This window comes from Scomber japonicus, chromosome 14 (genome assembly GCF_027409825.1).
Source record: "Scomber japonicus isolate fScoJap1 chromosome 14, fScoJap1.pri, whole genome shotgun sequence".
In the NCBI taxonomy this organism is placed as follows: Eukaryota; Metazoa; Chordata; class Actinopteri; order Scombriformes; family Scombridae; genus Scomber; species Scomber japonicus.
The window spans coordinates 968,757-983,367 of record NC_070591.1 but is presented as its reverse complement, the minus strand read 5'-3'; the positions used below and the strand labels follow the sequence as shown (position 1 = coordinate 983,367).

Below are 14,611 nucleotides of genomic sequence, written 5' to 3'. Positions count from 1 at the left end.
GCCGAGCTAGCAACTGTGGGGGGGGCCCCTTGAGGGGGATTCCGATAACAGTGTCACTGCACTTTCCTGCATTGACCATCACAGCATTTAAAGGGACGCGCACACAGTTTGTCGTTGCATTCAATTCATAACCAGTCGTCGTCTGGGGGCCCCTGGCCAGCTCCGGGCCCTTGGCAATTGCTTGGTTTGCCTGTCCTGTTGCGACGGGCCTGGTCATGTGATCATCAGGGTCATGTGATCATCAGGGTCATGTGATCATCAGGGTCATGTGATCATCAGGTCATGTGATCATCAGGGTTAGAGCTGTTATAAATTTATAATCAGAGCTTTTATCCATTAGCAGATAAAGCTGCTCATTAAATATTCATCCTGATGAGCTCTCTCTCTCTCTCTGTCTCTCTGTCTCTCTGTCTCTCTCTCTCTCTCTCTCTCTCTCTCTCTCTGTCTCTGTCTCTCTCTCTCTCTCTCTCTCTCTCTCTCTCTCTGTCTCTCTGTCTCTCTCTCTCTCTCTCTCTGTCTCTCTCTCTCTCTCTCTCTCTCTCTCTGTCTCTCTCTCTCTCTCTCTCTCTCTCTGTCTCTCTCTCTCTCTCTGTCTCTCTCTCTGTCTCTCTCTCTCTCTCTCTCTCTCTCTCTGTCTCTCTCTCTGTCTCTCTCTCTTCTCTTCTCTCGTCTCTCTCTCTCTCTGTCTCTCTCTCTCTCTCTCTCTGTCTCTCTGTCTGTCTCTGTCTCTCTCTCTCTCTCTGTCTCTCTCTCTCTCTCTCTGTCTCTCTCTCTGTCTCTCTCTCTCTGTTTCTGTCTGTCTGTCTGTCTCTCTCTCTCTCTCTCTCTCTCTCTCGTCCTCTCTCTCTCTCTCTCTCTGTCTCTCTCTCTCTCTCTCTCTCTGTCTCTCTCTCTCTCTGTCTCTCTCTCTCTGTCTGTCTCTCTCTCTCCTCTCTCTCTCTCTCTCTCTCTCTCTCTCTCTCTCTCTCTCTCTGTCTCTCTCTCTCTCTGATGACCCGTCTCTCTCTCTCTCTCTCTCTCTCTCTCTCTCTCTCTGTCTCTCTCCTCTCTCTCTCTCTCTCTCTCTCTCTCTCTCTAACAGGTCACATGTTAAACTTTCTTTTTCTTTCTTCCAGGAAACAAGACGATGGAGGGAGTAGTGAGCGGCGTGAACACAGGTACGATCAGCCTGAGCTCTAACAGCAGGTCAGTCTGAGCTCTAACAGCAGGTCAGTCTGAGCTCTAACAGCAGGTCAGTCTGAGCTCTAACAGCAGGTCAGTCTGAGCTCTAACAGCAGGTCAGTCTGAGCTCTAACAGCAGATCAGTCTGAGCTCTAACAGCAGATCAGTCTGAGCTCTAACAGCAGGTCAGTCTGAGCTCTAACAACAGGTCAGTCTGAGCTCTAACAGCAGTCTGAGCTCTAACAGCAGTCTGAGCTCTAACAGCAGGTCAGTCTGAGCTCTAACAGCAGTCTGAGCTCTAACATCAGTCTGAGCTCTAACAGCAGATCAGTCTGAGCTCTAACAGCAGGTCAGTCTGACCTCTAACAGCAGATCAGTCTGAGCTCTAACAGCAGTCTGAGCTCTAACAGCAGGTCAGTCTGAGCTCTAACAGCAGGTCAGTCTGAGCTCTAACAGCAGTCTGAGCTCTAACAGCAGGTCAGTCTGAGCTCTAACAGCAGTCTGAGCTCTAACAGCAGGTCAGTCTGAGCTCTAACAGCAGTCTGAGCTCTAACAGCAGGTCAGTCTGAGCTCTAACAGCAGGTCAGTCTGAGCTCTAACAGCAGGTCAGTCTGAGCTCTAACAGCAGGTCAGTCTGAGCTCTAACAGCAGGTCAGTCTGAGCTCTAACAGCAGTCTGAGCTCTAACAGCAGGTCAGTCTGAGCTCTAACAGCAGGTCAGTCTGAGCTCTAACAGCAGATCAGTCTGAGCTCTAACAGCAGGTCAGTCTGAGCTCTAACAGCAGGTCAGTCTGAGCTCTAACAGCAGGTCAGTCTGAGCTCTAACAGCAGATCAGTCTGAGCTCTAACAGCAGGTCAGTCTGAGCTCTAACAGCAGTCTGAGCTCTAACAGCAGTCTGAGCTCTAACAGCAGTCTGAGCTCTAACAGCAGGTCAGTCTGAGCTCTAACAGCAGTCTGAGCTCTAACAGCAGGTCAGTCTGAGCTCTAACAGCAGTCTGAGCTCTAACAGCAGGTCAGTCTGAGCTCTAACAGCAGTCTGAGCTCTAACAGCAGGTCAGTCTGAGCTCTAACAGCAGTCTGAGCTCTAACAGCAGGTCAGTCTGAGCTCTAACAGCAGATCAGTCTGAGCTCTAACAGCAGGTCAGTCTGAGCTCTAACAGCAGATCAGTCTGAGCTCTAACAGCAGGTCAGTCTGAGCTCTAACAGCAGTCTGAGCTCTAACAGCAGGTCAGTCTGAGCTCTAACAGCAGTCTGAGCTCTAACAGCAGTCTGAGCTCTAACAGCAGATCAGTCTGAGCTCTAACAGCAGATCAGTCTGAGCTCTAACAGCAGGTCAGTTTGAGCTCTAACCCTAATCCATCCTGTTTCAGTCTCCCAGAAGACGACTGATCAGGCCAACACTGCAGCGGACACCGCCGTCGCCGGGGCCAACGAGGTCGCCCAGGCAACAGTGGACGAGGTGGAGAAGGTGGCGAGCGGATTGGTCAGCTCGGTGAGTGATGTCACACTACCATCACAAACTCATGTCAGTGTGCAGTCATGTGACCTCAGTCAGCAGTCATGTGACCTCAGCAGTCATGTGACCTCAGCAGTCATGTGACCTCAGCAGTCATGTGACCTCAGCAGTCATGTGACCTCAGTCAGCAGTCATGTATGGAGCTATTACTGTTGCAATATTAATAATATAAAAATGCGTATCTCAATCTGTGTGTGCGTATTCAGATCTGTGTGTGTAAAAAAAAATGTGTGTCTGTATTCAGATTTGCAAGTGAAGACAAATCTGCAAGTGCATGCAAAGATCTGTGAATGTCTGTCATCACTTACAACTCAGGCAGGAGCTCTGATTGGCTGTTTTTACACGTGAATTTTGCAACACTTCTGCCGCGGCAGATCTGTGATCTGCAAATGTGTAGAAATGAGATTTGTCTGTGACCTCAGTGTTCCTTTGCCCTGAGCTCAGGCTCACAGGCTCACGCTGCCTGGCTGCAGTAGCAGTACCGCCTACACACCACCAGTCGGCGCGTAGCACCCAGTGATGATAAGCGTGTCATTTGGGGTCATTTCATTGCGCTCACGGTTGGCGTTGTGTCGAGTGTATGGTCGGGAGGCAATACACATGGATTCAAGAGTGTTCGCTGTAAGTACAAGTTCATGTTTCAACAGTAACTTAGTTGTCAGAAGTATTGTTACTTGACATATTTGCTCAGTGACACACACAAGCTGAGCAAACGTAACTTGTTCACAAATAACATTACTGATAATTTAAGGCAATAATACTTCTGACAACTAAGTTACTGTTGAAACATGAACTTGTACTTACAGCGAACTTACAGCACAGATCTGAATACGCACACACAGATTGAGATACGCATTTGCAAATAATATTGCAACAGTAATAGCTCCATAGTCATGTGACCTCTGTGTTGTGTGTGTGTGTGTGTGTGTGTGTGTGTGTGTGTGCAGGTGGACCAACAGACAGCAGCTGGAGGAGAACAGAGTGAAGCAGCTCAGTAGGTCAGAAACTGTCTTTATATTCATCATGACTCCATATTGATTATTGATGAAGGTGATGATGATGATGATGATGATGATGATGATGATGATGATGATGATGATTTAATTTCTTCTTTACGTTTCAGACTTCCTGTTTCCTGTCTGATGAGCAACCAGAGAAGAAGAACTCTACATTTTAGCTCAACTCTCCTGACCTCTGACCTTTGACCCCTCCTAACCCATCTTCATCTCAGTTACCATCGTCTTTCCTCCCGTTTCCATGGTTACACTGCCTCTGCATCGCACACTGCTGCTCTCAGCTGATTGGTCAGTGTGGAGTGACATCACCGGGGGCGTGGTTTACCACATCTGTTTCCTGTCAATCACAGAGATGACTCCGCCCCCAACAGAGAAACACCTGACGCCTTTAAAAATGATCAATAATGCTTTACTAACACACACACACACACACACTCTCACACACACGCACACACACACACTCTCACACACACACACACACACACACTCACACACACACACACACACGCACACACACACACACACAAACACACAAACACACACACACACACACATACCTGCTCACCTGATTTTATTCTTTTATAAACAGCAGAAATAAATAAATAAATAAATAAAGAGTTTGAACGCTGCTTTGTTTCTTCTTCAGTGTTTTTGTGTTTTTATGGTCAGCCAGACAGGAAGTGGCTTCTATGGTCAGTCAGACAGGAAGTGGCTTCTATGGTCAGTCAGACAGGAAGTGGCTTCTATGGTCAGCCAGACAGGAAGTGGCTTCTGTGGCCAGTCAGACAGGAAGTGGCTTCTATGGTCAGTCAAACAGGAAGTGGCTTCTATGGTCAGTCAAACAGGAAGTGGCTTCTGTGGCCAGTCAGACAGGAAGTGGCTTCTATGGTCAGTCAGACAGGAAGTGGCTTCTATGGTCAGTCAAACAGGAAGTGGTTTCTGTGGTCAGTCAGACAGGAAGTGGCTTCTATGGTCAGTCAGACAGGAAGTGGCTTCTGTGGCCAGTCAGACAGGAAGTAGCTTCTATGGTCAGTCAAACAGGAAGTGGCTTCTGTGGTCAGTCAGACAGGAAGTAGCTTCTGTGGTCAGTCAGACAGGAAGTGGCTTCTGTGGTCAGTCAAACAGGAAGTCGTCTGCTGAGCTACACACTCCTTTATGGCTCAGTGAGGTTTTTGTGGTTCAGTTGAATTTAAAAGAGTTAAGATTTGAAAATAATGAAATGAATGAATGAAAACTAAAAGCAGGTGAAATACAAACCTGGAGGTTAAAGCTGCTGATGTGATTATTTAATATCTTCAGGTTTCTGTTCTGATTCAAACAGAAGCTGAAACTCTTCTTTATGAATATGAGATGAAAGGAGCTCAGGGTCAGGGGGTTAGGGGGTTAGGGTCAGGGCAACTAGCTGTGGTTCACCAGGAGGAGCGACTAGCTGTGGTTCACCAGGAGGAGCGACTAGCTACGGTTCACCAGGAGGAGCGACTAGCTACGGTTCACCGGGAGGAGCGACTAGCTACGGTTCACCGGGAGGAGGGACTAGCTACGGTTCACCGGGAGGAGCAACTAGCTATGGTTCACCGGGAGGAGGAACTAGCTACGGTTCACCGGGAGGAGCGACTAGCTACGGTTCACCAGGAGGAGGAACTAGCTATGGTTCACCAGGAGGAGCGACTAGCTACGGTTCACCAGGAGGAGGAACTAGCTACGGTTCACCAGGAGGAGGAACTAGCTACGGTTCACCAGGAGGAGGGACTAGCTGTGGTTCACCAGGAGGAGCGACTAGCTATGGTTCACCAGGAGGAGCGACTAGCTATGGTTCACCTGGAGGAGGTACTAGCTGTGGTTCACCGGGAGGAGCGACTAGCTACGGTTCACCGGGAGGAGCGACTAGCTACGGTTCACCGGGAGGAGCGACTAGCTACGGTTCACCGGGAGGAGCGACTAGCTACGGTTCACCGGGAGGAGCGACTAGCTATGGTTCACCGGGAGGAGCGACTAGCTACGGTTCACCAGGAGGAGCGACTAGCTAGGGTTCACCAGGAGCAGCTGCACCACCTGAGGGGTTTCTGACCAGCACTTCCTGTCTTTGACCAGCACTTCCTGTCTTTGACCAGCACTTCCTGTCTTTGACCAGCACTTCCTGTCTTTGACCAGCACTTCCTGTCTTTGACCAGCACTTCCTGTCTTTGACCAGACAAAAAACAGCTCATACCTTAGGAACGGTATGACAGAAAATTTGGCGGTTTCGGTTATTGTGGCTTTTTCAAATCGCGGTATACCTTGAACACGGTTATCATCCCACGCCTAATCATGTCCTATCGCTCTGACCGTGCCAAGGCCTCGGCTACGGCAGAGTGGACTCATGGATCCACAGTCTGTAACTTACTGCCTCTTTTTATAGAGACATTTAAAGTTTTTCAGTCTGCAATCCGGGCAGGGAGTCAGCAAAGGCCCTGGTGGCCCTGAAACGGGGTCAAAGGTCAGTCTTAGACTAGGCCATAGAGCTTCATACTCTAGCAGCAGACAGTGGGTGGAACCAGCCAGCTTTAGCAGACGCCTTTTTCTTTTGGCCAAATATTTTTTAAGCTACAATACTTTCAGTTTCAGACATACAATTTGCCCTTTCTTTTCTTTTTAACACACACATATGTGTAATAGGTTAACCCTAACCCAACACACATACTACTGGTTATTTATGCAATATAAAAGGTATAACAGTAACAGGCACACATTCAATCAGGTAGTACCTCTAAATTAGTGAAATAGGAAATAAAAGGTTGCCATTGTTGAAAAAATTTGACTGTACATCCTCTCAGCGTATATTTAGTTTTCTCAATTTAAAAAAAACATGAATCTTTAAGCCACCGGGAAATAGAAGGATATTTAGCAGACTTCCAATGCAACAATAATACGCAGACGCCTTTTTCAATGGCTTATCAGAAACTATCAAGGACCATCTGACCCCCTTAGATCTACCATCTGAGTTGGATGCTTTAGTTTCCCTCAAAGATTGACGAGCGCTTAGCGGAGCGTCACCGGACCCGCGTGCTCCAGGACCAGAACCGAACCTCAGCTCATCCTCGTCGCCAAGTCTGGTCATCAAGTCCATCCAAGCCACAGTCGGTGATGGTGGTGGTCCTGTTCTCCTGTTCTCCTGTTCTTCTGTTCTCCTGTTCTCCTGTTCTCCTGTTCTCCTGCTCTCCTGTTCTCTTGCTCTCCTGCTCTCCTGCTGTTCTGCTGTTCTCCTGCTCTCCTGCTGTTCCCCTGTTCTCCTGCTCTCCTGTTCTCCTGCTCTCCTGTTCTCCTGCTCTCCTGCTCTCCTGTTCTCCTGCTCTCCTGCTCCCCTGTTCTCCTGTTCTCCTGTTCTCCTGTTCTCCTGTTCTCCTGTTCCCCTGCTCTCCTGTTCTCCTGCTCTCCTGTTCTCCTGCTCCCCTGTTCTCCTGCTCTCCTGCTCTCCTGTTCTCCTGTTCTCCTGCTCTCCTGTTCTCCTGTTCTCCTGTTCTCCTGCTCCCCTGTTCTCCTGTTCTCCTGTTCTCCTGTTCCCCTGCTCTCCTGTTCTCCTGCTCTCCTGTTCTCCTGCTCCCCTGTTCTCCTGCTCTCCTGCTCCCCTGTTCTCCTGCTATCCTGTTCTCCTGCTCCCCTGTTCTCCTGCTCTCCTGCTCCCCTGTTCTCCTGTTCTTCTGTTCTCCTGTTCTCCTGCTCCCCTGTTCTCCTGCTCTCCTGTTCTCCTGTTCTCCTGTTCTCCTGTTCTACTGTTCTCCTGTTCTCCTGTTCTCCTGTTCTCCTGCTCTCCTGTTCTCCTGTTCTCCTGTTCTCCTGCTCCCCTGTTCTCCTGTTCTCCTGTTCTCCTGCTCTCCAGTTCTCCTGTTCTCCTGCTCTCCAGTTCTCCTGTTCTCCTGCTCTCCAGTTCTCCTGTTCTCCTGTTCTCCTGCTCCCCTGTTCTCCTGTTCTCCTGTTCTCCTGCTCTCCAGTTCTCCTGTTCTCCTGCTCTCCAGTTCTCCTGTTCTCCTGCTCTCCAGTTCTCCTGTTCTTCTGTTCTCCTATTCTCCTATTCTCCTATTCTCCTGTTCTCCTGCTCTCCTGCTCTCCTGCTCTCTTGTTCTCCTGTTCTCCTGCTCTCCTCTCACCTTAGCGTCACTTCATATTTACAACATTTATAATAGTTTCTTTCTTTTTTTGTTTTTTACTCAGAAACATTTTGTAGCTTGTTTTTTTGTTGTCCAAATAAATGTTTTAATAATTTACACCAATTCTTCAGCCTGTATCATCACAGTTTACTGCATTAAATATGATGAGCTGCAGTTTACAGGAACGTCCAGCAGGTGGAGCCGTTTCCCTTCAATATGACATTTACATCAAATGTTTAATTCAGGCGACACTGGAGATTAAAGGAGGAGGAGGAGGAGGAGGAGGAGGAGGAGGAAGAGTAGGAGGAGGGGGAGGAGAGGAGGAAGAGGAGGAGGAGGGGGAAGAGGAAGAGGAGGAAGAGGAGGAGGAGGGGGAGGAGATGAAGGAGAGACATCAGTGTGTCAGTTACTGAGCAGCTTTATGGGAATGAAAGATTCTGTTTCTGTGTAAAAGCCGCTCAGACTGACTGCTGTTTGAAGAAGAGGAGGAAGACGAGGAAGAGTATAAAAAGAAGAACAGGAGAAGGAGAAAGAGACTGCTGTTTGAAGAAGAGGAGGAAGACGAGGAAGAGGAGAGAAAGAAGAACAGGAGAAGGAGAAAGAGACTGCTGTTTGAAGAAGAGGAGGAAGACGAGGAAGAGGAGAGAAAGAAGAACAGGAGAAGGAGAAAGAGACTGCTGTTTGAAGAAGAGGAGGAGGAAGAACAGAAAGAGGAGTGCTGCTCTTCATGTGAGACTCAACAGTTTGTCGTTCGGCTGCTGAAACAAACAGAAGTGAAACAATTGATGATGATGATGATGATGATGATGATGAAGATCTGGTGAGTTTGAAGAATCTGATACTGTCTCAGGATTCAGTGTTTTATATAAATAATATAAATATAATATAAAGCTGTGAGTCGACTCAGAGATCAGCTTTGTCTATTTCAGGCTGATGAAGGTCTCTGACTGAGGATGAGGAGGAGCAGCTGAGTGTTCCTAACCCAGCGGAGGATGAAGGTGGGCGGCGGTCTGTGCACGCTGAACGTCGGCGGCCGCAGGTTCCTGTTCTCTGCAGAGCTGCTGCAGCGCCTCCCTCTGAGCAGGCTGAGCCGGCTGCAGCGCTGCGTGACGGAGAGCGAGCTGCTGGAGCTCTGCGACGACTACGACCGCGACAGGAACGAGTTCTTCTTCGACCGCCACTCGGACGCGTTCGGCTTCATCGTGCTGTACCTGCAGCGCGGCTCGCTGCGCCTGCTGCCGCACATGTGTGAGCTGTCCTTCTACAACGAGATGCTGTACTGGGGCCTGGAGAGCTGCCACCTGCTGCCCTGCTGCCAGCGCCGCCTCCACGACCGCGCCTCCGACTGCTTCATCCACCTCCTCCCTGGGGAGGAGCTGGGCCCACGGGAGGAGCTGGGCCCCCGGGAGGAGCGGGGCCCCCGGGAGGAGCTGGGCCCCCGGGAGGAGCGGAGCCCCCGGGAGGAGCTGGGCCCCCGGGAGGAGCTGGGCCCCCGGGAGGAGCGGGGCCCCCGGGAGGAGCGGGGCCCCCGGGAGGAGCTAGGACCCTGGGAGGAGCTGGGCCCCCTGGAGGAGCTGGGCCCCCGGGAGGAGCGGAGCCCCCGGGAGGAGCGGGGCCCCCGGGAGGAGCTGGGCCCCCGGGAGGAGCGGAGCCCCCGGGAGGAGCTGGGCCTCCGGGAGGAGCGGAGCCCCCGGGAGGAGCGGAGCCCCCGGGAGGAGCTGGGCCCCCGGGAGGAGCTGGGCCCCCGGGAGGAGCTGGGCCCCCGGGAGGAGCGGAGCCCCCGGGAGGAGCGGGGCACCCGGGAGGAGCGGGGCCCCCGGGAGGAGCCGCGGCAGCGCTGGTTGGAGAGGATGAGGAGGACGTTGGAGGAGCCCACGTCCTCGGTGGCGGCGCAGGTCCTGGCGTCGGTGTCGGTGCTGTTTGTCCTCGTCTCCATGGTGATGCTGTGTGCCAGCACCTTACCCGATTGGACGACTGCAGAGATGCTGGACCAGCACAGGTAGGACCACCTGTCCTCTCTCTCTCTGATTGGTCTGTCTCTGTCCTCTCTCTCTCTGATTGGTCTGTCTCTGTCCTCTCTCTCTCTGATTGGTTGTCCAGGGTCATAGAGGCGGTGTGTATTGGCTGGTTCACCGCCGAGTGTCTCGTCCGTTTCATTGTGTCTCGGGACAAATGTGAGTTCATCAGTCGTCCCCTGAACATCATCGACCTTCTGGCCATCACGCCGTACTACGTCTCCGTTACCGTGACGATCCTGACGGGGGAGAACTCGCAGCTGCAGCGGGCCGGCGTCACGCTGCGTGTGCTGCGCATCATGAGGATCTTCTGGGTGATCAAGCTGGCGCGTCACTTCCTGGGGCTGCAGACGCTCGGCCTGACGCTGCGGCGCTGCTACCGCGAGATGGTGATGCTGCTGGTCTTCGTCTGCGTCGCCATGGCGATCTTCAGCGCGCTTGCCCAGCTGCTGGAGCACAGCCTGGACCTGGAGGCCAGCAACCAGGACTACGCCAGCATCCCCGCCGCCTGCTGGTGGGTCATCATCTCCATGACGACGGTGGGCTACGGGGACGTGTACCCGGTGACGGTGGCGGGCCGCGTGCTGGGCGGAGTCTGCGTGGTGAGCGGCATCGTGCTGCTGGCGCTGCCGATCACCTTCATCTACCACAGCTTCGTCCAGTGCTACACCGAGCTGAAGGTCCGCTCCGCCCGCTCCGCCCGCAGCCTGCCGCCTGAGTTCATCAGCTGACCGCAGCTCCCCCCGGTGACTACGGCTCCCCCCCGGTGACTACGGTTCCCCCCGGTGACTACGGCTCCCCCCCGGTGACTACGGTTCCCCCCGGTGACTACGGCTCCCCCCGGTGACTACGGCTCCCCCCGGTGACTACGGTTCCCCCCGGTGACTACGGCTCCCCCCGGTGACTACGGCTCCCCCCCGGTGACTACGGCTCCCCCCGGTGACTACGGTTCCCCCCGTTGACTTCGGTTACCCCCGGTGACTTCGGCTCCCCCCGTTGACTACGGCTCCCCCCGTTGACTTCGGTTACCCCCGGTGACTTCGGCGCTCCCCCCGGTGACTTCGGCTCCCCCCGGTGACTACGGCTCCCCCCCGGTGACTACGGTTCCCCCCGGTGACTTCGGCTCCTCTCGGTGACTTTGGTTCCCCCCGGTGACTACGGCTCCCCCCGGTGGTTACAGCTCCCCCCGGTGACTACAGCTCCCCCCGGTGACTACGGTTCCCCCCCGGTGGTTACGGTTCCCGATTAGCGGTTCAATTCCCGGGTCCTCCAGTCCACATGTCCATGTGTCCAAGACCCTTAACCCCAAACTGCTCCCGTTGCTATGCCAACGGTGTATGAATGGTTAGTTTCCTGTAGTACAGTCCATTTACCGTCTACTCTGTGGAGTCTGAGTTAACCCGACAGTCTGTGCTGTAACTGGACCCTGTCCACGGTTTCCACGGTAACGGCGAGTCACAGACAGGAAGTTAAAGTGTGATCAGGACAGTCGGGCTGCTGAAGTGTGAATGTCAGTTATCTCACTCTTCTTCTTCTTCACTGTTAAATACTGCAGCACAGAACTCACTCTTCTTCTTCTTCACTGTTAAATACTGCAGCACAGAACTCACTCTTCTTCTTCTTCACTGTTAAATACTGCAGCACAGAACTCACTCTTCTTCTTCTTCACTGTTAAATACTGCAGAGAACAAACCGGGGGAGTCAATCAGTCAGTCGCTGTCATTACTGATTAAAATGTTTCTTCCTCAACATTTAGAGCAGAAACAGAAGTTAGATTAAAATTAATGAGTTTATAAGTACAGCAGTACAAGTACCTCAAACTGTACTGCAGTACTGGTACTTTACTGTAGTACTGGTGCTTTACTGCAGTACTGGTACTTTACTGTAGTACTGGTGCTTTACTGCAGTACTGGTACTTTACTGCAGTACTGGTACTTTACTGCAGTACTGGTACTTTACTGTAGTACTGGTACTTTACTGCAGTACTGGTACTTTACTGCAGTACTGGTACTTTACTGTAGTACTGGTACTTTACTGTAGTATTGGTACTTTACTGCAGTACTGGTACTTTACTGCAGTATTTCTATGTGATGCTACTTGTTTACTGTCTAAATGTTCTTAAAGGAAATCGTTGCTTCAGTTTCTTCTTCTGGAATAACTGTAGTTTAAATTCTTTGCTGATGTTTTATTTCTGTTTAAATGATGAAGTTGTGAGTCAGGGTTAGGGTTAGTACTCACATCACCAGGAAGCATCACTCCAGGGTCAGGGTTAGTACTCACATCACCAGGAAGCATCACTCCAGGGTTAGGGTTAGTACTCACATCACCAGGAAGCATCACTCCAGGGTTAGTACTCACATCACCAGGAAGCATCACTCCAGGGTTAGGGTTAGTACTCACATCACCAGGAAGCATCACTCCAGGGTTAGGGTTAGTACTCACATCACCAGGAAGCATCACTCCAGGGTTAGGGTTAGTACTCACATCACCAGGAAGCATCACTCCAGGGTTAGTACTCACATCACCAGGAAGCATCACTCCAGGGTCAGGGTTAGTACTCACATCACCAGGAAGCATCACTCCAGGGTCAGGGTTAGTACTCACATCACCAGGAAGCATCACTCCAGGGTTAGGGTTAGTACTCACATCACCAGGAAGCATCACTCCAGGGTTAGGGTTAGTACTCACATCACCAGGAAGCATCACTCCAGGGTTAGTACTCACATCACCAGGAAGCATCACTCCAGGGTTAGGGTTAGTACTCACATCACCAGGAAGCATCACTCCAGGGTTAGTACTCACATCACCAGGAAGCATCACTCCAGGGTCAGGGTTAGTACTCACATCACCAGGAAGCATCACTCCAGGGTCAGGGTTAGTACTCACATCACCAGGAAGCATCACTTCAGGGTTAGGGTTAGTACTCACATCACCAGGAAGCATCACTTCAGGGTTAGGGTTAGTACTCACATCACCAGGAAGCATCACTCCAGGGTTAGGGTTAGTACTCACATCACCAGGAAGCATCACTCCAGGGTTAGTACTCACATCACCAGGAAGCATCACTCCAGGGTCAGGGTTAGTACTCACATCACCAGGAAGCATCACTCCAGGGTCAGGGTTAGTACTCACATCACCAGGAAGCATCACTTCAGGGTTAGGGTTAGTACTCACATCACCAGGAAGCATCACTTCAGGGTTAGGGTTAGTACTCACATCACCAGGAAGCATCACTCCAGGGTTAGGGTTAGTACTCACATCACCAGGAAGCATCACTCCAGGGTTAGGGTTAGTACTCACATCACCAGGAAGCATCACTCCAGGGTTAGGGTTAGTACTCACATCACCAGGAAGCATCACTCCAGGGTTAGGGTTAGTACTCACATCACCAGGAAGCATCACTCCAGGGTTAGTACTCACATCACCAGGAAGCATCACTCCAGGGTTAGGGTTAGTACTCACATCACCAGGAAGCATCACTCCAGGGTTAGTACTCACATCACCAGGAAGCATCACTCCAGGGTCAGGGTTAGTACTCACATCACCAGGAAGCATCACTCCAGGGTCAGGGTTAGTACTCACATCACCAGGAAGCATCACTCCAGGGTCAGGGTTAGTACTCACATCACCAGGAAGCATCACTTCAGGGTTAGGGTTAGTACTCACATCACCAGGAAGCATCACTTCAGGGTTAGGGTTAGTACTCACATCACCAGGAAGCATCACTCCAGGGTTAGGGTTAGTACTCACATCACCAGGAAGCATCACTCCAGGGTTAGGGTTAGTACTCACATCACCAGGAAGCATCACTCCAGGGTTAGGGTTAGTACTCACATCACCAGGAAGCATCACTCCAGGGTTAGGGTTAGTACTCACATCACCAGGAAGCATCACTCCAGGGTTAGGGTTAGTACTCACATCACCAGGAAGCATCACTCCAGGGTTAGGGTTAGTACTCACATCACCAGGAAGCATCACTCCAGGGTTAGGGTTAGTACTCACATCACCAGGAAGCATCACTCCAGGGTCAGGGTTAGTACTCACATCACCAGGAAGCATCACTTCAGGGTTAGGGTTAGTACTCACATCACCAGGAAGCATCACTTCAGGGTTAGGGTTAGTACTCACATCACCAGGAAGCATCACTCCAGGGTTAGGGTTAGTACTCACATCACCAGGAAGCATCACTCCAGGGTTAGGGTTAGTACTCACATCACCAGGAAGCATCACTCCAGGGTTAGGGTTAGTACTCACATCACCAGGAAGCATCACTCCAGGGTTAGGGTTAGTACTCACATCACCAGGAAGCATCACTCCAGGGTTAGGGTTAGTACTCACATCACCAGGAAGCATCACTCCAGGGTTAGGGTTAGTACTCACATCACCAGGAAGCATCAGTCCAGGGTTAGGGTTAGTACTCACATCACCAGGAAGCATCACTCCAGGGTTAGGGTTAGTACTCACATCACCAGGAAGCATCACTCCAGGGTTAGAGTTAGTACTCACATCACCAGGAAGCATCACTCCAGGGTTAGGGTTAGTACTCACATCACCAGGAAGCATCACTCCAGGGTTAGGGTTAGTACTCACATCACCAGGAAGCATCACTCCAGGGTTAGGGTTAGTACTCACATCACCAGGAAGCATCACTCCAGGGTTAGGGTTAGTACTCACATCACCAGGAAGCATCACTCCAGGGTTAGGGTTAGTACTCACATCACCAGGAAGCATCACTCCAGGGTTAGGGTTAGTACTCACATCACCAGGAAGCATCACTCC

General features: G+C 51.4%; 1 protein-coding gene across 2 annotated transcripts; it reads left to right on the top strand.

Moving 5' to 3' along the window:
• Positions 1-8,809: 8,809 nt before the first annotated feature.
• LOC128372883 (potassium voltage-gated channel subfamily G member 3-like) lies at positions 8,810-10,563 on the top strand. Of its 2 annotated transcripts, none has more exons than XM_053333080.1 (3): positions 8,810-9,210; positions 9,595-9,797; positions 9,851-10,563. In XM_053333080.1, the coding sequence occupies exons 1-3, from the start codon at positions 8,810-8,812 to the stop codon at positions 10,561-10,563; spliced, it is 1,317 nt and encodes a 438-aa protein (XP_053189055.1). The 2 variants fall into 2 exon arrangements, with proteins under 2 accessions (XP_053189055.1, XP_053189057.1); XM_053333082.1 differs by having other exon boundaries at positions 8,810-9,234; positions 9,646-9,816; positions 9,918-10,563.
• The last annotated feature ends 4,048 nt before the right edge of the window (positions 10,564-14,611 follow it).